Below are 25,528 nucleotides of genomic sequence, written 5' to 3' on the forward strand. Positions count from 1 at the left end.
CACAATCTTGCCTTCATGGACTTCTTTTTTTTTTTTTAACAGCAGAATAACCTTGAGCCTCTTTTTCCACACATGTCTGTATAATCCATCCCTGACAGGTCTGTAAAACAAAATCTCACTAGCTCCTCTGCTATCATGAAATAAATAACCTCCTCTAATTTTTATCCATTTCATGTTAATATATAACGTAAAAGAAAGCGTCTTTGAGAGTTGACTTCTCAGCAAGTTAATCCAAGCAGGAAAAATGCCAATGTTCGCTCTGTACTTTCTATTTCTTGTGAACACTGGCAAGGTATTTATGATTGATTGATTATGCACTTGATTTCAGTGACAGCCCAGAGTCCCTTTCTACTTTGCCAGTCTGACAAAAGGCAGTGATTCATTGGAAGAGTGTTATCAGTCAAGACATTTTCTTATTGTTAGTGGGTGCTGCACCTTCCAACAAATAAACCACATAACAAAAATTTCTTGTATCTGGTATTCTGATCAGTCCACAGACACAATGAATTGATGTAAGCAGAAGGCCCTGTTTCCATTGCTACTGATTTTATACAGTGGGCAGGCACAGGGACTGTCATCACTAGTACCACCAGCACTGGAAGGAAGATAGCAGAAGGTTGCAGTAGATAATTGTGGTGAAATTTTATACAAATTACTAGCCTGCTAGCCAAATAGAAGTAGGATATGTTGTAAAAGCTTCTGCAACACAAAAGCATGGAATACGTAGTGTCTTCTCTTTCAGAATGGCCATAACGTAAGTGCCAGTGAGCTGTAGAAACTGATGAAGGTGCTCAAGCATATGCCTCACTTTTAGCACAGGAGCAGTCCCACTAAAGACCTTGTTGAATTGGGGTCTTAAGCATCAGATGTTGAATACATAAACATGGATCACCAGTTAACATGACTGACTCAATCATTCATTCTTTCAAGGTAGATGAACTGAGTTATGGCACACGTAATTTACTGTGTCTTTTTTTCCAAGTACAGTAATAGTTGGCTTTATACACGGCTTAATCCTGATGGCTGTGCTGGTGCAAAATTAATATCAAAGTGCAACAGTAGCTTTACCTGCATAGTAAGGGAATAAAGGCTTTAGGATGTTGCTTGTCGTTTGTCAAATGCTTTGGGATGAAAGCATAAATGTATGATATTATTGTGACTTTTAAAATGGTTTTCACGTCCATAAATGAATTTAGATTAAGGCTCCTGTCAGATTAGTGTTTCAACAACACTGTAAAGTTGTTAGCAGGATTTTATAACAGAGTGCTCGCTGGTTTATTGTGAGGTTGGGGGAGGGCTGTTTTTTACTCCTGAGATTGATGGTGCTATAACGATTATTAAACTGGCAATATTTAGAAAAATGATGGAACTTCACACATCATGTTAGCAGTCTAAAGGTTACTCTTTATGCCAAGCTTTGTTACCATTTGTTAAGCTTCCTGGTTTTTTTAACATGACTAATTTGTTTTTCTTGCTATGCGGAAGGCATAACTATTAGCTCATTAGAGAAATAGCTTTCTCTCTCATACAATTTGACTGAGTGTTTCAGAAGCCCAGATTAGTCAGTTGCATTGTCAAGATTTCTGTCAACCACTTGGATTGTAAGGAGTTGGTTTTTGTTTTTATTTTCCATTGCATTAGCAATAGGGTGTCTTAGGTAATGCGTTCTGTTTTGTGCTAAGACCCTGTGCCTCTGGATTGCTCATTTGGCATGGAACTCATCCCATATCTAATCCATCATGTGAATTAGGTGTGAAAATAATAGTGTATGTCTACCTCTTAGCATTAAGTAAAACATCCCTCATTTTTAACATTGATTTTCCTTCTGTTGCCCACTGAAATGATGACTGAAAAATTGAAAATTTAAAAAACAGCATATCCATTATACTTTTCATAGAACAAACCAATGGTTGACAACATTTTCCATTTTCTTGTAACATATGGCTTTATACGAGGTTTGCATCGTGTCATTTTTGTTACATTTTTAACTAGTTAGATATAGCTTACTGGTGAGAAGCGTGGTCATAGGCACAATGTGAAATACTGTTGACACACACTGGTCAATCGAGTGGGATTTTCCAAAGTGACTAGATATTTCGGGTGCCTCAGCATTTGGGGGCCCAATCTGAGATAACTTGAAAGGCCAGGTGCTCCACACGTTCTAAAAATCAGGCTACTTTTATGGGTTTCAAGATAGGCACCAAAAATCACACGTACTTTGGGGAAATGTAGGCATCCGTATAAACACTGTTTCCACTATATGTTTTGAAAATCAGTGCATGGGGATTGATGGATACAAAGAGAGCATAGGCCCACAAGACAGCCTTTTGCTTATTTATAGACGAAAGAGGGAAAAAATAGTGGTTTAGGATATTTGATCTTATCACAGATAATGATTTCGGTTGATCAGTGAGAAGCAAATGTCATGCTGGTCTGAAAGAGCTGGGTAAGTAGTTACAAAACTTAGCAAATTTTTCAGAAAAGCAAAATGAATCTCACTATTTATATATACTTCAGGGGGGAAATTTAGGAGCCCAAAGGGGCGCCATCTTTTCACTTTCAAACTTTTTTAGGTGTCAGAAACTGGGTCTGCCATTTGTAGGTAATATGCATGGCTGTGTGGAGTGCATCACCGGTAGCAGCCTGACACGCCACTTTCTATACGAAATAGTTTCCACAGAGTAGCAGTAATAACTCACAGGCCACACTGCTATGGACACTGATTCTACACCCCTATTACACTGCATTTAGCCTCTGACAAGCAGCCAAAGGGTGCCTTTTGCAGGCATTATGGGGTGTATTGGAGAAACGTATACAGGTAAACACTCTTCATCATGCCGTCCAAAAAGTCTTCCTATGCACTAGGAATATTTGTTCCTGTTATTTCCAATTGATAGGAGTTTTAATATATTCTGTGCTATATTTTCCAATATGTTAATGAGTAAATAATAGGAAAGTAAATCAATCTGAAATTGACCATATGGAAGAAATATATGTACTTAAGTATAGTTTATGTGTGAGCACTGAAAAATATAATGCATCACATTTTCAATATGTAAAAATATACACATATGTTATAGGACATCTCAATCAAACACCAAACTTAAATCAATGGGAGTTGCACCCATTTACACCAGAGCTGAATTTGTCACCATGAATCTAGGTATCATAATCAACTAACCACAGCATAATATGTTTCTGCAATAAATAAATTGTAGAAATGTTCTATTAAGGTAAAAAAAAGTCCTCAAAAATCACGTTGAGCAGAAAAAAAAATCAAACTTCAACACTATAGAAATAATTTTAGATATTCCAGAAAGCATTAAATATTATTCTTAGTGATATAAGAATCTATATGAAACAAAGGTTGAGCTATATAAGGAACCATTAAAAGTATGACAAACTAGAAAAGCCAGTGTAAGACCCATTCTCCAAATTAGCTAAAGAACCCTCTGATTTCTATATGAGGGGAAAAAAAAGGCTTTCCCATTGTGACGATGCGGTTCTGGTGGGACCCAACTGAGAGTGCCAATTCAGGACCAATTGCTTAAACAGAGCAGTTACAGCCCTAGGCTGGGGTTTTTCACCTCTAAGGCGAACCAAACCAGCCAGACAAAGAGGACTTCGGTTTCACCCCACTGGCAAACCACAAGTCACACAAGCAATTTCCTTAGACACTCCAGTTTCCCAGTATCACCACCCCTCCCACTTGTCCTGGAGAAGAATGGTTATGAAAACCAACACCCCAATAAAAGAAAAAGGTTCTCTCAATCCCAAAGAATCATGCCCCAGACCCAGGTCAGTATACACATCAGATCATACCCACAAATCACGCTGTTGCCAATCCTCTAGAATCTAAAATCTAAAGGTTTATTCATACAGGGAAAAAGGTAGAGATGAGAGCTAAAATTGGTTAAATGGAATCAATTACATACAGTAATGGCAAAGTTCTTAGTTCAGGCTTGTAGCAGTGATGGAGTAAACTGCAGGTTCAAATCAAGTCTCTGGAGAACATCCCCCTCTGGGATTGGTCATCAGTCCTTTGTTCAGAGCTTCAGTTTGTAGCAAAGTTCCTCCAGAGGTAAGAAGCAGGATTGAAGACAAGATGGAGATGAGGCATCAGCCTTATATAGGCTTTTCCAGGTGTAAGAACCTCTTTGTTCTTACTGTGGAAAGTTACAGCAAAATGGAGTCTGGAGTCACATGGGCAAGTCCCTGCATACTTTGCTGAGTTACAAGGCGTATCTGCCTTCTCTCAATGGGTCAATTGTGTAGCTGATGGTCCTTAATGGGCCATCAAGCAGGCTAGGCAGAGCTAACACCAACTTGTCTGGGATGTTTCTCAGAAACAGAGCACAAATTTGAAATACAGACAGGATAGATCCAATACTCATAACTTCAACTACAAAATGATACAGACATACAGACAGCATAATCATAACCACAACCCATAACCTGGTCTTAGACACCTTATATGACCCCCTTTACATAAGATTTGATGCCACTACAGGACCTTGGTTGCAAACCATGTTCTAAATGTACACAGTTTATATCAATAACGTCACACCCATCAGAATTAAAAATAGATGCTGTTTCTGATCTTTATGTGAATTTAGCTTTGCTGGAGAGGGGACTGGTGCTGACAAATCTAGAGCTGTCAATTCATCCCTGAGAAAGAACTTTTTCTTTTTACTTGCTTATATGGTCCAAAAAATATCTGGGACTTTAGGAACTTCATTATTAAACAGAGTCCCCCCTTTTTTCATACATAATGAGCCTCATACATTCGTGGTCAAGATGGGCTACTGGACTGCTAAAAACTAAATAGCAATTTTTATGTGTACATAGATATGGATTCATACACTCCTGGAGGTCTATATATATGTACAGATCATTAGATATGCTCATACAAGATACTTAACACTTAAGCTAACACAGTAACAAGCAAAATAACACTTATATAAATATATTAGCATGTAGGTCCATTCCACACAGCGTGTAAAATTGTAGTTCCACAGAGCACATAAGAAGCCCATCTGAATACAGGCCAGCACTACATGGGAATGAAGTAGAGTTTCCAAGCAGCTAACAGGAGGGGTAATAAAGAAGAAAATAAAACCAAGAGAGGTAAATTTTGAGAATAAGCCTGAGGAGTTCCAGGTTAAGAGCAGTCAGCATGGAGGCAGACTGGGGTCTTCAAGGCCTTGTTCATCAAGGCATTTCAGCACATACATAACTTTAAGCATGTGCTTTGTCCCATCAACATGAATGGGATTTAAACATATGTTGAAGCAGCTTGCTAAATTGGAGCTCCTCCACTCACAGAACATCTGCAGCTGTCCTCAGTTTTATGGACAGCTTCATTATAGACAGCCTCAGTGTTATGGACAGCAGCCTCCTAACTGCTTCATTTTGTCTGTGTATCCATTATTCATTGGCAAGAAGGAACTTCCACAAGGTCCCTGCACCAGTCTTGAATTGTTGAGATGACTTTAGTAGCCTTTTGTCATAAAATGAGCCTTTTTCTCGGGAAAAAGGAATGGAAGCCATTTCTGAAATCTACTTTGGTGGTTGTGATTCAGAACAAAACAGGTGAAAGTACTAGTTGCAGATCAGCTCTCCAGATCAGATTAATCATGTCTAACTCTTTTTAACCAGTGGAAGCTGATTTTGGAGACTAATCACAGAATATGAGTTAGCTTTTCCCTTAGTTGGTCTCATCTCCATCAGTTGTTTTTCAGTCTTGGATCAAACCTGTGCAACTAGCACCATGCCCGTGGTGTTCATTTTATGGCTATTAACTTCCATTTTGCTTCCCTACTGCTTGTCTGTGGCTAGTTTCAAATATGATCAGAACTTCCACATCATTCTCCCATTGTATGTTTGAAGGTTTTTTTCTGGACATTTTATACGACTTCATGTAGGATTTTAGTAACCTGGTAGCCACCTTAACAGTGTTTCATAGCTGATTAGCAATCACTGGTTTGGGAAGCTCTCACTGGAGGGATTGAGAAGGACACGCCAGCAGTTATTTTATACAATAACTCCTAATCTCACCATAATCCACTTCTATCCATTACTTGCTGAAAAGAGAAGAAGCGTCTACCTTCAAAGCGATCACCATTGAACGTGAAGGCTGTGTCTTCCCAATTTTCCCAAAAGATTGTTCAGCTCAATCAGTTCTGAATCTCTTATTCCCCAAAATAAGATCTCGGTATTTACAGTGACAGAATGCTGCATTAGCTCGGGGCTACTTGCGAGGCAGTGGGGTTTTGCCCATGACAGCAGTAAACTCTTATGTGTCATGTATATATATTACAACAGGAGCTCTTAGTCCATTCCTTCTTATAGTGCATATTTGTATGGACTAAAAGTGTAGCTAGTGAAATGTGGCTGGTCTGTCCTGCCCACCTTTCTCTTCAGAATGAACTTTATAGTGAAATATTGTTTAATTAACATTTCTTCTTTTTGTACTCAGAAATATTCACTTACTATGGTGTTGTTTTTTCCTGTTCCAGGAGGTTGGGAGCATTATTGGAAAGGTCAGTAATTTACTTTAAGAATTTTTTTTAAAATTCATGTCCCTGTATTCTATATCAATTGACCATTGCGGTGGGGACTAATTTTTCCCCATTTATTTAACAGAAAGGGGAGACAGTTAAGAAGATGAGGGAGGAGGTAAGAGATACACTTTGATGTCTTTGTTTCTTTCTGTGTCTGAGAATAACTAGATGTGTATGGAACAGCAGTGCCACGAAGTGGCTCGAAAGAGTAATGCCAACTATTTTTTATTATATGTGGTGGTGTTTTTAATACATATATGTGCAGGCCAAAACTAAACAATTTTTCTTCATATAAGCTTCCCATAAAGCTGTCTCAGTTTTTTTGTCTCCTTTAAAGGAAATTAAAGGGGATAATTTCTACAGCACTGTGCCTGTATCCCTATTGTCTCAGAGCTTATTTAGACAGTAGGGTCCTGAGAGTATGTCTACACTACCCGCTGGGTTGGCGGGCAGCAATCAATCCAGTGGGGGTCAATTTATCGCATCTAATCTAGATGCAATAAATTGACCCCCAAGCACCCTCCCATCGACTCCTGTACTCCAACTCAGCGAGAGTCACAGGCAGAGTCGACAGGGGAGCAGCAGCAGTCGACTCACCGCAATGAAGACACCACGGTAAGTCGATCTAAGTATGTTGACTTCAGCTACATTATTCACGTAGCTGAAGTTGCGTAATTGAGATCGATTCTCTCCCCTCCCCAGTGTAGACCAGGCCTAAGTGTCACAGAAACTCTTAGGGGTCTATTCTCCCATTGACTCACATTCATAACTCCTGGGCCTGGTCCCAGATAGAGGAGTTTGGCTACAGAGCTAAATTTTCCAAATTTTAGGATTAGGGGTGGGTGTTGAATCCAGGGATTTGGATTGACACATTATAGAGGGTGGGGGCCAACCAAAAAATCTGGATCTCTCTAGAACTGGAGTGATCCTATGGTACAGGCTCACCTCTAATCACTCCCTTTGTCAACACTTGGCGATATGAAGATAAACCTGCAAACTGGAGACATCATATGTTTGTAAAGATGCAAGAAAGGCACCTTTCCCCCATTCCTGGAGTTTGGATTTATAAACAAAAAGATTAATTCAAAGCTGAAATCGCATAAATCTCACTCAAAATCAACTCCCTAGGCTTGGCTGCTCATAGGTTTACTTTTCCATCAGCCGGTCTGTCCCAGACCCTAAATCTCCTGCTTCAGGGCTTCAGCCAGTCACTTGCAGGGGTCAGGAAGGGTTTGCCCCCACCACTGCCATGTATTCTCGCTGTTGGGTTTTGTTTGTTTTCCCGGTGTTGTTGGGTTTTTTTGTTTTGTTTGTGGCATCAAAGACGGTCACCGCTGGAGTTGGGGCATTGCACTGTGTGGGCTGAAGCTCTGAGCGTTCTCTCTCTCAGGTGCTTGGCTGGCTGGCTCTTGCTCCCACGTTTAGGGTTGGGAAGGAATTTTCCCTTAGGTCAGATTGGCAGTGACCTGTGGGAGCGGGGTTGCCTTCCTCTGCAATGTGGAGTCAGATTCTGTGCCAGGATTATCTGGATATATCTCAGTCAGTTCTCTGCCATTGCAGGGGTCTTGGGTATTAGTGCACATGGATCCCTCCTGTTTTCTGTCTGTGGCATATAACAACTTAGTCTCCTGAGGGCTGTAACACATTAGCCTAATTTCAGTTGTTTGTTTTAATGTGCAGGTGCTGGGTGGTGGTGGTGGTCTGTGATATATAGGAGGTCAGATCAGATCAGTGGGTCTCAAACTTTTTTACTGGTGACTCCTTTCACACAGCAAGCATCTGAGTGTGACTCCCCCTAACAAATTAAACACACTTTTAAATATATTTAACACCCATTGTAAATTCTGGAGGCAAGCAGGGTTTAGGTTGGAGGTTGACAGCTCACCACCCCCCCATGTAATAACCTCGTGACCCCCTGACCCCCAGTTTGAGAACCCCTGGATTAGATGATCTGGCGGTCCCGTCTGGCCTTAAATTCTAGGACTCTAGCTACCTGTCCTCAGAGGGCTACCCTACCTTTCTTGTATTCAGGTTAGAGTCTAAAAAGTCACATCTGTCACAGGGAGTCAGCAGAATCTAACCTGCAGCTCCCTGCAGGGTTCTTATGTTTGTTAAAAGGATGAGGCAATCTACCTTTTTGAAGGTAAAAAATACAGTTATACAGAGAATGTACCCAGAAATGTTTAATTTAGTTTTGGGGGTTTCTGCAGTGCACATTCTGCCAGTTGCTTTGTTGCTAGGCACTTGTAGAAAGTCTCCCATAAGGAAATTTTAAAACATGCGATATAGAAGAATACTCTGATATGCCCTTTAACTACATGCACTGAAGAGTTTCTTTTCAGCCGGGCTGATGTCAGAGCTCTCTTCTTCCAGATACAACTTTCACCCATTTGTTGACTCATTAAATACAGGTATTTATTTAGATTTATGAAAGAAGTAAGTGGTGCATTTCTGATGCTCCAGATGCCCCTGATATTCATTATACAAACAATAATCAATTAATCAAAATGAATTGTTGGTGCTAATCTTATTTGTTCTCACCAACAGGCAGTTAGAGCTCCACCCACTAAGATTTGTGCCCACAAATGAGTGCAGAACTGTGGGCACAGTTTTTGTGCGTGCATGTTGAATCTACATAAGAGAAGCCCCATCTCCCCTCCCTTCCCCCCACATAACTCTTTTTCTGAAAACTTATTCCCTGGTCCCTGCAATCAAACCTGTTAGGTGTAAAAAAGTAATTTGTCTCATTTTTTCACAATAAATGGACATTTTCCTCCTTATGCTCCTGAGGACACTAGAAGCATACCCTCTAATTTTTGATATTAAGGGATTAATTTAAAAAACAATAAGGGCAAAGATTGTCTGGATAAACATGATATGGAGACATACCATCTTAGTCCTCAAACTCTGAAGTGAACGTTGTATAAATAGTAAAAAGGAAATTACATGTAATTCCTGTAACCGACCACTTTCTTTTGCACTTTCCTTTAAAGAAATAGAACACAATTATTTTCATCTAGACTTTTCTGGCAGATGTGTTGATAGCAAGTAACACACCATCATTTGGGAAGTGGCACACCACTTGCCCTGTCTGTGTCATTCTCTAAGCTACCAGGGGCCTGGCACAGCCTAATTGATATGTCTCCAGAAAACTACCATCCAGTGAAATTCCTTTCACTTCATGGATAAGGCTGCCACAAAATACTGGCATCCCTGCTGCTTTCCTTTAGAGTGTAAACTCTCAGATTCAATCATTTGGACTTGAGTGAAAGCCTAACAAGAGTTAAATGATCTTTTGCCATGTGAGATTTTCAGAAAACATTGGATGCAATGATGCATTGTGGGACAGTCTTTCACATAAACCGTTGTGACCTTGCTCGCATAAAAAGTACTTGCATTGACATTAGGCATATATTCTAAGTATTGTCAGGGCGAGTAACCCCTGAACGCCCTGATCCTCCGAGCAGCTCTGCATGGGCAGACTCCTGTGTCCACACAGAGCCCCACTGAAGCAGAGGAGCTCATTGCAGGGTTCAGCCCTAAGAAGCCTGTTTTGTGTTTGGTAACTGAAGCCAGACACTTTGAACCAGCTTAAAACTAGGCCTCACCATTGACTAAACACTGATGTATGATTAGTGCATATCTGGAAATCCCCTCGCCCCTCCCCACCCCAAGGCAGATTCACAACTCTCCAATCCACCTGTCGGACAACAGTAGATTAAGTATCTGCTGCCCTTGCGTCTTTTGCAGACATTCAGCATACCTGTCAGGAGATTCAGTGACAGAAGGATTTTGCCATAAGTACGGCTTGTTGTTATATTTGGTTGCTGTCATGTAGAGAGGCAAGATGCACAAAACTCATTCAACAGCAGTAAGTACAGGAATAGAAAGAAACTACACAGTCTCGGTCTTTCCTGAACCATCTGGGTCTGATTCTTATTACATTAAGGAGTCTGTGTAATACGTTTATACCAACTTTAAGGGCCATCTGTCCCACCAGAGTGATGTAAAGGGGCCATGGTGTAAATGAGAATCAGGTTTCCTATTTCCTTCTTGCTGGCTTCTCCTCTTAAAGAGACACGACTGTGTTACCGCACTGGGATCTTACCATTGCCATTGGATGATTCTTTAGTAAGTGTGGTCAGTACACACTAGCTTACGTATTCTGTATGAGTTTGTTCAAAGCACTCATTAGAATAATTTAGTCTAGGATATAAATTAAAGACCCACAAAATATGGCCCATAGTGCTAGTTACCCTGTTTGTTCAGAAAACTGGAGCCCCAACTAGACAGCCTGTTTTCAAGTGAATAGTTTGGATCCAGTCCAGAGATGAAATTATATACATATTTAGTTGATGCTTGCTAAATAAAAATTTCTCATACCAAGAATTCTGTTTATAGTCCTGCTGTAGTTTACTCCTGTACGTAGGAAAGTGAGAGTGAGAGAATTTATTTTGCAGTTGTTGCATTTAATTACTTGGGTGCTGCTCACCTACTATGGTGAAGAAAGCCATATAAGTACCTAACTAGAGAGTCTTCCCTATTTTCCATTCCAAAAGAAAATATACTTTAAAAATATTTGTTCTTGTTGACAGAGTGGTGCTCGAATCAATATTTCAGAAGGTTCCTGTCCAGAAAGAATTGTGACAATAACAGGCCCAACAGATGCGATTTTTAAGGCTTTTTCTATGATTGCATTAAAATTTGAAGAGGTAAGCAAATAAAATACATTTTTCTCTCTTCCAGTTGCAATACAAATATTGTCTGAATTTTCTTATGTTTGCTTTAATGCTAAATATAATTTGTTTAATGCTCTGTTTAATGGCAATGAAAGTGGTTATGTTTTTATAAATGCTTTTGGCAGTAATACTGGAAGAGAAATAATGGGTCAATTTACAAGCTGTTTGATCATTTCTTTTGCTTTTCATAGACTTTAGGGAAAAGCAATTGCTTCCAGTAATGTGCTCTAATGGTGGAAAAAGTGTCTTGGAAATTTCTGGTCCCATTGTGGCTTTGATTTGAAAAGAATAATTGCATAACTTATAACTCGGTTTCTGTGTGAATCAGCTTGATAGTGATGTAAATGTTTTATATAGAAAAGAGTATAGAGTTCATTCAACTCAAAGATTTTTAAAAAATTATTAAAAGCAAAATATATCATGCCAATTACTATATTTAGACTTCAGATTTTAAAATATGATAAATATGAAAATAAATAAGACAAAAGAGGCTCCTCTACTGTTAAACGTATGCAGACATGTACATACACAGCTGGAGGACATCAGCTTTCACAGGCCAAGTAGAATTAGACATGCCCAGTATTAGGGTGGGAAACCTCCATGAAAGACCTCAGGGGGCTGTAGAAAGTGATGGGTGGTACTAATACAGTAAGGGTGCTCTTCTCTCTGCATCAGCATGACTAACTCAATATCCCACCATGGTGTTAGAAGGTGCCATCTTTCAGATAAGATGTAAAACTGAGGCCTTGTCACATGTGGCGAATAATATTCTTGTAGCACTTTTCTCAAAAGCAAGGAGGCATTTTTGCTAAACTTCAACCCGGACAATTACATTCTGCCTAAGTTCCCCAGTCAGTTTCAATATACTGTATATGTTTGCTTTCTTCACTTTCTCCCCTAAACTGTTGGGTACAGGTCCTGCATGCTATTAAATAGTTGCCATATTCCAAGAGAGTTATGAAACACTTTGGTATCTTTTATGAGGAAAGGGCTCCGTAAAGGCCCTTTCCTGGAAAGTGCTGAGGGATACCTACAAGGAGCTAGTCACTCTCAGTCCCCACTGAAATCAGTGGAAACATCCCTCAAATAGCACTGAACACCATACAGTGCTATAAGGTCAGGCCTTATAACTAAGACATCATTAAATGTGCTGTACCTAACAAAGGGCAAGAAAGTTTGAGTTTCAGCATTTGAGATATTTTATTTATTGACTCTCTTGTATTTTAGGTGATAGGTTTGTATCTTAATGTGGCAGCTCTTAGTCAAAAAGGTCATTTACATTCATTGCAGCTACCATAGCTGTGCATTATATGTTATAAAGTACCCACATTTGCTTCAAATGTAATTTGCCATGTTTAGATTTAAAAGTCGGTCTTGAATGATGTCTGCATCATGCAACCAGTTCTGTGTAGTATAATTATTTTGAAAGTTCCTCAAGGATAAAAGTGTGCAATCAGAGAACTATAACTCTTGGAGGCGTAACAAAGTACTGTGTCACAAATTGCCAATGAGCTATAGAAATATCATATGCTGCTGTTTTGATATATATCACATCTTTCTGTTTTACATTTCTTGAGCCATTTTTTTAAAACATAAATCAGAATATTTTTGTCTGCATTTCTCTATAAAATACTTTTATTCTCCCTTTCAATTATGGTAACAGCATAACTACAGTGTAACATCCCAAAAGTGTGACTGTACGGGAAGGTATAAATTGCTCGCCAAAAAAAACTCTTTATCAATTCGCTCTCAGGGCATAAATCCTGTTTAGAGGAAAAGCTAGCAGAACTCTAAAACACTCAAAGAAATACTGGGTCTGAGTTTGTGCGAAAACCCTTTTTCAGGCTAAAATTGTACTTCATATATAGTGGAAGAGAAGCGAGAGAAATGAGAGTCGACCTTGTGAAATGTTTGCTGCTTCAATGTTTATAATAAAATTGATGTATTTCTGGAAGCCCCAACTAGGTATCGTATCTCTATTGCACTAGGTGCTGTCCAGATATTAAGTAAACATCCAGTCCGTGTCCCAGTATGGGTCATCCTCACAGCCCTCTGAGCTGCTGCAGAGTGGCGTTTTGGGAAGGGGGCAGAACAGGATATGCACAGGTCTGTGCACGCTGGTGATTCCACATAGTTAAAGAATTCAGTGGCAGGGCCAGGATCCAGCCCTGGCTGAGGATGGTACAGTAATCCCAGTGTCATTTGACTGAGGGTGAGCAAATAGAGTCATTCATTTCACCAATAGCATGAATATTCAGCTATCATAGCTTAACATTTTCTGTAGCATTTTTGTTTAATTGCTATTCAGTCACCCATCTATTCTCTGCTGTTGGAAGGAGAGGTAAGACGAAACCCTCCCCTGTTCAATGGCTCCCCTTCCCTAGCCTGGAGAAGGGGTACGTGTATAGGGTGCGGGGAGATAGGCATACCGCCGTAGCTGCTTTGGTTTGTTTTTCTTCAGTTTATTGTGTCAGAAGATGGCCACATGTTCTCCTGGGACCTCTCAGCGTGAAGGAAATAGCTTTAAAAGGTGTAGAAGGTGATACTCAGTTCTGCTCAGAATACTCTAAGCGCTTCCTGTTCTCAGTTCATCAGTGTCAAATCAGGAGAAACTGCTGACTCACTGAGGTCTTCCTTTTTCAACTGAGGTACTTTTTAAAAAAAATTGTGCTAGCTAACTTGATTTAGTTCATGTGACGTCACATGCCCCTTAACACATAGTGTAGTAGGTTTGACATTGTTCCAACTGTGTTCACTCTTTGTGTTTGTAGCCAGAGCTCCTCCCTAGTGTTCTCTTTAGCCAGCTAACCCACATTAAAATACAATTTGTCCTGTATATGGTAGAGTTAAAATGTGTTTGCTAACACCTTTGGGGGAGGAGGTGAACCGCCTTTTTTCTCAGTTATTTTTACTCTAGTAGCACGTAGGAGCCGCAATAATGGACCAGGACTCTCCTGTGCTAGGCACTGTAGAAATCAATAACAGCAGCAACATGGTCCTTGCCACAGAAAACAACTCCATTATCTTCAGCATGGTTGTACAGGATTTGGGTTGGCCAACAATCACCCTGCCTGTTTTAAATGGTCACCTGGATGAATGATCATCCCAAACCAAACCTATAGAAAATAGAGACATTTCCTGGTAAGAACTAATAACTGTTCACTCTTTTATGATTTTGAGGTTTCAGTAGCTTGTTCTAAATCTGAATCCATCTTTTATCAAGTTGGCTAAAATCATTTGTAAGTTGTTACCCTCTGGATCAAGGCAGTCCATAGGCAGTCCTTTTCCTTAATGCCCATAGCCTCACTCACTGATGCATTTGGTCAGAATAAACTATTATAACATTTCTTTCTCTTTGTACTGTCTGGCCATCAGTAAATTCTGTGGATTGCGTCTGACACAGCGAGGTGCGGTGGTGGTTGAACAAAATGCTCTTGGTGCTCGAGTGAATACCAGCTCAATGGGTTTTTTTTTGCTTTCGAGATAAAGTTATGTGAAATCTTCATTTCAACGCTACACATATCTAACTGGGGAGAAACACATCCTAGGAATACATGAGAGCCCTCAAACAACACAGCCTTTCTAATACCAGCAAATAATCAAAACATACTGCGTAGTGTAAGGAAGCCAGGCCTAAAAGAGACTTTTCTGCACTGGTATTGTTTCCTGCCTTTTACCAATAAGCTTTAACAATCTCTCGGGGCGACAGCCATGTTATTTTCTAGCAGGTTGCTAATGAATTCAGATGCTTGCTAAACAAGCCAAGTTTGGATCACACTGATGATTAAAATAGGCACTTTTATCTAGAGGAAAACCAGGCCTTTGAAATATGGCAAAAATCAGCATCGATCATAGAAGTTGCAGCTGGCAAAGACATTTTAGATCACCAAATCTGTATGCCCTTGCAAACTCATGAGATTATCTCCCGACACAGTAATTAGCAGGTAGAGCTCAGTGAATAATGCAGAGAAACATTCCCAAAATATGTTTGAAAAATGTTGTGAAAATCCATATTTATTTGCAAATATTCACAAAATACTTGCCCAGCTGCATCAGATGGGTAAAAATGGAGAAAAAAATTGTTGGAATTGTTAGTCAGATAATTATCTGATCAGCTTTGGTATCAAGTATGAAACTGATACTACAATCAGAGGCAGATCCTCAGTTAGCCTGAATCAGGGGTCAGCAACCTTTCAGAAGTGCTGGGCCGAGTCTTCATTTATTCACTCTAATTTAAGGTTTCGTGTGCCAGTAATACATTTTCATGTCTTTAGAAGGTCTCTTTCTATAATATATATATAACTAAATTATTGTTGTATGTAAAGTAAATAAGGTTTTTAAAATGTTTAAGAAGCTTCATTTAAAATTAAATTAAAATGCAGAGCCCCCCAGACCAGTGGCCAGGACCCGGGCAGTGTGACTGCCACTGAAAATCAGCTCACGTGCCACCTTTGGCACACGTGCCATAGGTTGCTTACCCCTGGCCTAAATTGTCATAAACCACCTGAGGATCTGCCCAATAGTCTCATGGCTGTTTGCTGAGCACTGAGCTAGAATGGTTCTACATATGGCAGATTTACTGCACAGCTAACGAGGGTGTGAATCTACCGTGCAGCAGCTTGCTACGCAGTAATGTTCTACATGGGTACCGCATGACTTGGAGTGCAGCTTAGCGTGCAATATGCCAAGCCACACTGTGAGATTTTCAATGAGCTGTGGCAGTGTCCCTGTGCGACGATACTGCACAGCAAGTTGGTGCTGTAGATTCATATCCCGGCTAGCCACGCAGTGGCTTCCTATATAGACAAGCCCTTACTCTCAGACACTTCGTTGGCTACTGATGTTTCAGTGGCTAGGCAGCTATCCTGGTATTTAGGAGATTGAAGTAGAGGTGCCAACTTTGTGATTTGCGAGGTGTACTTGACTCACGCTCTGCCCCAGACCCCACCCCCACCGCACCCCTTCCCGCAAGCACCCACTCTACTGCTTCCCAGCCCATTCCACCCCCTCCCTCAAGTGTGCCCTGCCCTCGCGCCTCCCCCACCCTCTCAGCGCCTCCTGAACAGCTGATCACGGAAAGTGAGAGGCGCTGAGAGGGAGGGGGTAGAGCTGATCAGTGGGCTGAGGTGCTGAGCACCCGCTATTTTTTTTGTGGGTGCTCCAGCCCCGGAGCACCCACAGAGTTGGCGCCTATGGATCCAGGTACAATTCCCTGTTCTGCCGTAGACTTCCTATAGAATTGGGTCAAGTCACGTAGTGTGTCTGTGTCTTAGTTCCCCATCTGTAAAATGGGGATGATAGCACTTCCTGACCTCCCAGGAGCATTGTGAAGGTAAATATATTACAGATTGTGGGATCCTCAAATACTATAATACTATAACACTAAAACTTCAGTTAGATGCGGGGGGGGGGGGTTCCTCCACACTTCCACAGCTCTTTTGGGCCAGATTCTGCACAGGTGGGAGGCCTCCTCAGCAGAGGCCCTACAGTTCCCCCCATTTCCTCCCTTCGCGCCCCCCCCCACATACAACCCAAACATGAGCTGGGAGTAGGCAGCCAAGAAGCTGGCTCTGCCTGTCATTGTGCCAGGCATCACGGTTACAATCAGCTTCCAAGGCTGCTCCTGGCCCAGCACAGCTATATATTGCCTCATATACAAGTCTGTTGGCAAAGCCCCGCTTAGCTCTTAATGAACGTTAGCTGTGTAGAAAAGACAGAGATGCGCACATTTTCTTATTACATCAACAGGAACATTTTATCACGGCTGTCTGATTTTAAAAGTCACTTTTCAAAACCTAAACAGAATGAAAACATTGCATGTAGCTGCCTGATATTGTCTATTAACATAGCAACTTAGAAATATTGCTAAATCTTGGCTGAATTTTTTTCCATATGCTAAGAAAATATTTTACTCACTGCAGAATAAAGCAATCACAGGTCTACATTACTGTATAGAACAGAATAGAAGCCAAGCACTCATTTGCCATCATTTCTTTAATGAAGTTGTTATATAACTAATCAGCTCTAACCCACTTGTGAATATCGCATTATAATTTAACATTAGAAATTTTCTTTTTATGGCTACATGTAAATTAAGTGGTGACTTTCTGAGAATGCTTAGAACAAAATGTATTGCTACACAAAGAATAGCTCCCAAAGTTCACAATAATAATGCAAAGTTATGGAGTAAAGTACTTAAAACTTAGGCCCTGATTCTGCAAGCGCTTACACAAATGCTTAATTTATTCATGGGAGCAGCCCTCTTGGCCAACAGTGCTGCTCATATGCATAAATTAAGCACAGATGTGTTTGTAGGACCACAGTCTTGGGGGGAAAAAATCAAAATAAGGATCGGTGTTTTAAAAAAGAAAAAGTGGAATGAAGGATTACAACTGTGAATACAAAATGTTGTTACTTTAACATCTGACCTTGTCAATTTGTACTTTATATACCTGAGACAATCGGGAAAATAGAGTACAGTATATAAGGAATTTATTGAAGGCACAGATAGCATCACCTATAGTTAATGTTGTCTGACACTTTCCATTATAACATCCTGTTTTCAGTTGTTGATAACTCTACTAAACTTAAACAATGGAGACTGAAATTTTCCAGCTGGGTGTCTGCCTAAGACTCATTTTTCTGGGGAAAGTTTCATCTAAGTTTAGCAACTAAATTTGGTGAAGATTCCATCTGCACTGACCATGCCTTATCCAACAGAGCGATTGCTCATGTTCCAGTCCCGGGCTGCAAGGAGTGCTTACAGGGGCGGCTCCAGGCCCCAGCACGCCAAGAGTGTGCTTGGGGTGGCAAGCCCCGGGGGGGTGCTCTGCTGGCGCTACGAGGGCGGCAGGCAGGCTGCTGTCAGTGTCTTGCCTGCTGAGGATCTGCTGGTCCCCGGCTTCGGAGGTCCACCAAAGCCACGGGACCAGCGGACCCTCCGCAGGGAAGCCACCGAAGGCTGCCTGCCTGCCGTGCTTGGGGCGGCAAAATGCCTAGAGCCACCCCTGAGTACTTAGGAATTTCCTCGTGCTTGTTGCTCCTGGCTGCCAGGTACTGCCGCAGTTCCAGGCACCAGGAGTGAGAGGAATTCCATGCATAGTCTTCCATGGTTTTTTCCCCAGCATGCAAGGAAATATTCCATCTTGGGAAGACGTGATATGTTGTTGTTTATATAGCCAGACTGGCTGCCAATGAGCCAGGCAGATAATATGGCAAGAAACCAGGAAAATTTTGAAACTTGCCTGAACCATCAGAACCCTGCCTGATATCCACTGGAATACTGTTGAAACTGACATATTCCTGCAGACTGTTGACAAATTGGCATTTTCCAATGGAAAAAAAGGTTCTATTGGAGATTTTCTGACCTGCTCTAACCAGGAGCCAGTGCTTCCTGAGTTCTGGCCCTTTGCTGACATCCTTGTGGCTTTGGGCATCTCTATGATCATCTCTTTGCAGCTTTTCCTTTTTTAAAAAAATGGTGATGTTAATACACAGAGGGGGTGCTATGGCCATAAATCAATTGTTTATAAAGTTTGAAGGTGCTAAATATTATTATTACCAGATCAAATGGTAGAAATTGCTTATTCAAAATGTGAGAAAGTTTGACAACCTTTTGTGACATAGGGCTTGCCTGTCTTTGAAGCGAAAGGCATGTTATATATCTGTGGCATATCACCAGCTAACAGCAACTTGGCAAAGTTTGATGGCATCGCACTTCTAAAAACCTAGCCATGGCATGCATTTGTACAGCACCTAACGTGGTGGGGTCCTGGTCCATGACTAGGCTCCTAGACACTGTGGTAACACAAATTTATATTCATGTATAGATAGAGTAGATACATACAGATAAAAATAATATGTAAACATACAAAGTAATGTATATAATACATATACCTACATACACACTGTATATCTTTCAGATGCATGTATGCCACAACTTGCTGTAACCTGTATTGCTTTGTTTTGGATTGTAACCTCTTGCTGACAGTAAATATGACATGATGCAGAGTCGACGAGGGGAATCACATATGAACTAACCTGCAGTAGGCAGCCAAGCCTCATTGTGCTGTGATTCTTTCAGCTTTTTTTAAGCAAAATAGGGTCAAACTGGGCCAACACCTAGATGGAAAACCTCTAATGTAAGAAATACCAAAGTGGTCCTGGTTGTTAGGATAGCATTTTTCATTACTGCACTAATGCACCAACATAGCATCAGGCTGTCCTTGAGGTCCTCTCTTTTGCATGAGAGGTGGAACCAAGGTCCTGATCACTCATGGTCATTAAAGATCTCATGGCACTTTTCATGAGGTTAAAAATGTCAATCCTGATGGTTCTGGATAAATTATATTTTGGGTAATTACAGTAACTCTGCCAACCTAAATTCTCCCTTCATTAGTTACAATATTTTCCTTCCCTCTAGGTCCTAAGCTTCTGTGTGCTGTTAAACAGCTGCTGCATTCCATCTCAGAGATGGGCGAAGTTACCTTAACCTTTGTCAAAGGGCTGGTATGCCTTAATTAGCTAATGTTGATAAAAGTATGTTGCAATGCTCTTATGAAAGATGTTATAGAATTGCACAGTAGTGTTTGTGGCTTTTTATTTCCAACAACATCTAGGATTCTGGAATGCTCTCAGCCATAGCACATTCTATAATGGGAAGATAAGCATTATCATTTCATATATAATACAAATATTACATTGGGGGTTCCGTTTGGTGCTTGCAAAGCACATTTAACACAAATCTGAGGCTAGCAACTGGCAGAACGCTAAAATGCTCACTGAAGGGTACAGTAGAATCTCATTGATTCGATCAGCTGAGATAAGATGAACAGGTGGTTGCTGCTGTGTATGCGATTCCCACAGCCATAGCTGCATATTTGGATTACATATCTATCACACAAAAGAGTTTAGGAAAAGTTAAGCAGGGTTGAAAATGCTTTGAGATCTGCAGCAAAGTTAAATCTGGGAAGCTTCAAAATATTTATCAAAATAATAGTTCTTGGTCTCCCATTTCTGTTGACTAATGTTATTTATTGTTTCTCCGTTGTTTCCTTTGTATTAAAAGTGCTAACAAATAAAAAGTGATTGTTAGCTGATCAGAGCAGAGACTGTCTTTGTGCCTGCATATTTCAGCACTTAGTATCAACAGTTCCATTGCCATGATGTCATCATGCAGTTCATGCTTCCGGGGTGCCACCAGCAGAGCTGGCTGCTTTATATGCTACAAAAACACAATTCGCTTCAAGCTTACCAATTCTCCAAGAACAGCTTGAGTATTTACTTTGATCCTCTTAAGTGCTAAGAGGAATGACAAATCCTTAACTAATTCTTATTGACATTGTTATTACAGGACATAAATGCTTCAATGACAAACAGCACAGTGACAAGCAAACCACCTGTGACATTGCGACTTGTAGTCCCTGCAAGTCAGTGTGGATCCCTTATAGGAAAAGGTGGCTCCAAAATCAAAGAAATCAGGGAGGTAAGTTCTAGGCTTCAAGCAGGGGGATGCTAGGTAACTTTATGAAGCTAAATATCCTAATATGTCCATTTAAAGATTATGGCTTACAGAGTCCTGCCACCATAGTTGGTTCATTGCACTAATGTAAATATTTCATGAATGGAATGCTCAGCCTAACCAGCTGTGAAAGGTGTCAAAGACATCTATAGACTCATGAAAGCAAAGGATCTATAGTGGCATAGCCAGTTTTAGAAGAAATTTGTCTTTTCATGTCGCAACCCTTCAAAAAGTAACTCCAACCTTCAAGATCTTTAGTGCACAGCTGACATTTGGATACAAGTTTGAGAAGAGGAAAAAATAAAATGCCATTTAGCAAAGGGACAGTTTAACACAGAATTGTTTCTTCAACTTTAAAAAAAATCCATAAATACCTCAAATAATCTAGATCTGAAGTATTGCTAATCCTTGTCTAATCTGAGCATTTCAATTACAGCCTCTGTAGCCAGAAAAAGCCAAGTAGTTTAAAGCAACACAGTCCAAGTTAGTAGACATATTTGACTTAGCTTGATATTTTCACAAAAGGAAAGGTTAAAAAAAATTCAGTTTGGAAATATTGAAGCAAAAACTTTTGACATTTTTGATCAAAATGTTGATTTGAAATTAGATGTTTTGTTTTGTTTTGCATTTTCCTGTCAAAAAAACTCATTGCAATCACTTTCTTACAAAAGGTTTTGATGAAATCACATTTTTGGGAAATGTCTTTGATTGAAAATTTGTGACCGGCTCTAGTTCTGAGTATGTTTATTTAGATTAGTGTAACAATAAGTAGGGAAGTGGTCAAAGGTAGAAAGAGCAGTTAGGTGCCCAAATCCCTTGGCTCTCAAGTCTTTCCCTGAATTCCTTTCATTTGTTACCAAATTTGATTATTGTCCAAATTGTGCAATCACAATTGATTCTGGGGATGATTCTTATTTCTGGGGAAATTCAGTGCTTTTGGCCCCCTATTATATAGTATTAGGTCAAAAGAACAGTGTGAACTAAGTATCAGGGGTAGCCATGTTAGTCTGTATCCACAAAAACAACGAGTCCTCTGGCACCTTAAAGAAGAACAGATTTATTTGGGCATAAGCTTTCATGGGTAAAAAGTGGGGGTTTTACCCACAAAAGCTTATGCCCAAATAAATCTGTTAGTCTTTAAGGTGCCATCGGACTCCTTAGGGTGAACTAACTCCCCTCCCTATCTGTAAGCCTAAAGACAATGGCAAAGTTTTGCTCTCGGTTTCACACATGCCATCCCACTATAGCCAAAGAATTGTAAAGATTAGCATGTTGAGTGATAGAGTGGCACACTTGTAACTGAGAGCAGTATTTGACCCAGAATATTTTGTACTAGGCCTGCTGGTGCTCTAAGAACTTTGTTTTAAATGGTGACTATTGCCCAAGTGAAAAAGGATCATCCGTCCTCTCAAGATGCATTCTTAATATCATCACACACAACACACTGAGCAGCACTAGTATGATAGTTGTTCTTTTATGCTCAATCATGTACCCAGCAGCAAAATGTTGTCTGCCTCAGTATTTTCAAGACTTGATTTTAAAAAAAAATGAGGCACAATGACATGAAAGATTTATCAAATTATGATGACATTCCAAAGCATATTAAAGGGACCCATAATTGATATTCTGGGTTTAAACAGCACTAGTGAACAGAAGATGTAATCAGTAATTTAATCAGTCTCTGAAAAAGAGTAAGATGTGTTGTGCATGGCCAACAGCAAACTAAATTAACTCCTTACTGACTGACACAAAATCAATGCAAGGCAAAAACATTTGTATCCACAAATTAGGAGCAGAAATAGATCAGGGTATAATGTATGAAAATACTAATTCAATAGAAACAGTTTTTATGTTTTTTCCATCAATTGAAAAAGGCTTACAAGATTTTTGCTGGGTTATACCCGGGATGATTTTGGCCTCAGGTCTTTTTTTTTTTTTTTTTTTTACTAAGAACGATTAGTGTCAAGATCAAGGAGGAAAAAAGAACACTGGCTCATTACATGGTTAGGTTCATTAGTGAACTAGAAGCTGATGATGTGCATATGTTTAATCAACATTAATAATAACTTAGAAGTGCTTCTGTATTGCTCAGCATCATTATGAGATATTCCAGAGTATAAAGCAAACCCAAATTTCATTCAGTAAAATGATCGCAATCATCAGTTCATTAAGGAATCACCAATCCATGACTGGAATTCATTTGGGAAGCTGAAGCTCTTCAGACATCAGCAATTGTTTTTTGTAATGATTGTCTTAATGATTGTGAAAGTCTTTAGTTTTCATATTTTTTCCATTGTATCTGCAGTAGTCTCTGTTTCAGGAAGTTGGGAGACTCCCCAATTTATTCATTTAATAACCATTGATAACTACACTTTCTACCATTGAGAATGCTTGCAAACTGGACTTCCAGACACAGATCTACGCCTGGCAGTTTTGTATATAGACAGCGTAAAGCTGGCAGAGAATAGGCACATTTTAGATATCATTGTGCTTTATCAGATTATTTGTTATTGGTGAAAAAACAGCTTCTAAAGTGCAGCTGTATTTTTATGACACTAATGTTTGTTTCTTTTTTTGTTTTTTTTTCTTAAGTCCACAGGGGCCCAGGTACAAGTAGCAGGGGATATGTTGCCAAATTCAACAGAACGTGCTGTAACTATATCAGGCACTCCGGATGCCATTATTCAGTGTGTAAAACAAATCTGTGTGGTCATGCTAGAGGTAAGAGAGCACTTAAAAACATTGAGGTTCATACTGATAATGTTCAGAAATTATATTAATTTCCTCCAGATCCCCCCACCCTCTCTCAAGCCCTGATCCTGTAAGATGCTGATCTCCCTCAACTCTCAGTGATTTCAAGGCTAGTTGTCAACGCTCCTGGTGTTTAGAATGCACAGTGCCTCACTGATCAAACCATTAGAGTGGGATCTACTTACCGTGGATACAAGCCTTCAACAAGCCTTCAACTCTGATTGTCAACTCTGATTGTCAGAATACCCTGTAACATTTCATGCTGACCTTATTGAAATATTTGGTGTTGATATGGTTGAAACATTTCAATAAGGTCATCATTTTGTTTCTATAAGGTCAAAATGTTTCATTTTTACTTTGTCGCTTTGATTATATTATATTACTATCATCTGTTTTATTAATATAGTATAATGTAACTTTATCAAAACAAAATTTTCTGGCCTTAATGAAACCAAATGCATCAATAAGGTCTAAATGAAGTATTTCAACCTCACCAAAATGAAACATTTTAATAATTTACTGTTGAAAATTTTGACAAAATTAATACATTTCCTCCAAAACATTTCAGTGTTGTTGAATCAGCGTTTTCCAATGGAAAAACATTCTGTCAAAAAATATGTTCCACTACATCTAGTCAATCATTACCACACTGTGATGTCTGACATCCGACAGTTATTCTTTAATCTAAATATAGTGGGATGCTTGACGTCTCTGATACTACAATCTGATAACTCTTGTCTGGTTAGTAGCGACCACTCTACATCAAAAGAGCATGCAACGTAATAAATATCAATGTTATAAACTATTATTATTGTAAAGACCAAACTTTGTCCTGCAGATAAGGGGCTCTTGCTTCAGTTGGCATTAGATGTGCCTAAAAATGTAGCAAAACAGAAAGAAAATACTGAAAACCAGTTTCAGTCTATTAGCCACAAAGAGCTCGGCTTGACTTTGTGAAGAATTGATAAACTGTTGGAAATTAAAAAATCCATTTCTCTGTGTGTAGAATTTAGAATATAATTTAAAGGGTGTGATTTTGAAAAGAGCTTAAATCTGTCCTTTCACTTCCCATCTTGTTCTCAGAGCTTTGCAGATGCAAATAACTGAGGAGCAATTTTGCATCTCCCGTTACTGGCACGTAGTCATTTAACTACCTGCTTTGTGGATGCAGGCAGTAGTCTGATGTCTAAATTATATTAATTACACCCATAGTTTTCTGAAGAGACAAACCAGGGCCAGGGAGTCATTTTCTGCCTGTAGAGCCATTTTCTTTCTGAGATAAACAGTTCTGAAAGTATCGAAAACAGAACTTGTTTAATTTTAGAGATAATAAACTAGAGACAAAAAGTCACCAGTTTGAAGCCTTAGAGAAGATGGTGCTGTGACTGCATTTTGCTTCTTCAAACATTAAAGCATACATAAAATAAATGTGTTTAATTTGTTCAATGTATTTAATTTGGCAATGGTCACTGCTTTATTAAAATCACATAGCCAATAATAGAGAATTAGGATGTGGAAATGTTATTTAGTGGTGGTGGTGGTGATGGTTGATTGCAGTAATGCCTAGAAGTCAGGACCGCATCGTGCCAGGCACTATGCAGATAATTTGAAGCCTGTTTTACAGGATTGTTCCCATGATTATTTTGTCTGTCTTAATCTTGGTAAAGAAATATTCATGCTTGGTCAAGTATTTACTGATCACATTTTCACCTACTGACTCTCAGAACAATTTTCTTCTTCTGTTACTTGCAGAGGACCCATCTGGCTCCCACTGAAGGCAGTGAGAATAGGCCTACACTAGTCATGACTTTCCTCTACACTTCTCACTCCAAGTTCAGTGGAATGCAGGATCAGGCCCATTTAATTATCCCTGGAGTTCAATGAGCATGATTACTATGGCGCAGACTGAAAATTCTTATTTCACTTTTATACTGCGACACTTGGCTGTGTGGCAG

At 39.8% G+C, this 25,528-nt stretch overlaps 1 protein-coding gene across 8 annotated transcripts in view; it reads left to right on the forward strand.

Annotated features, from left to right (window-relative positions):
* The window catches only part of LOC116816393 (poly(rC)-binding protein 3-like), a 754,639-nt gene that overhangs the window by 683,380 nt on the left and 45,731 nt on the right, over positions 1-25,528 (forward strand). For all 8 annotated transcript variants that reach the window (XM_032765573.2, XM_032765582.2, XM_032765583.2 and 5 more), the window contains 5 exons: positions 6,519-6,542; positions 6,646-6,678; positions 11,159-11,275; positions 20,655-20,786; positions 23,415-23,543. In XM_032765573.2, coding sequence (XP_032621464.1) covers positions 6,519-6,542; positions 6,646-6,678; positions 11,159-11,275; positions 20,655-20,786; positions 23,415-23,543 — 435 coding nt within the window. The remainder of the gene's footprint in view (positions 1-6,518; positions 6,543-6,645; positions 6,679-11,158; positions 11,276-20,654; positions 20,787-23,414; positions 23,544-25,528) is intronic.

Source organism: Chelonoidis abingdonii, chromosome 2, assembly GCF_003597395.2.
Source record: "Chelonoidis abingdonii isolate Lonesome George chromosome 2, CheloAbing_2.0, whole genome shotgun sequence".
NCBI lineage: Eukaryota > Metazoa > Chordata > Testudines > Testudinidae > Chelonoidis > Chelonoidis abingdonii.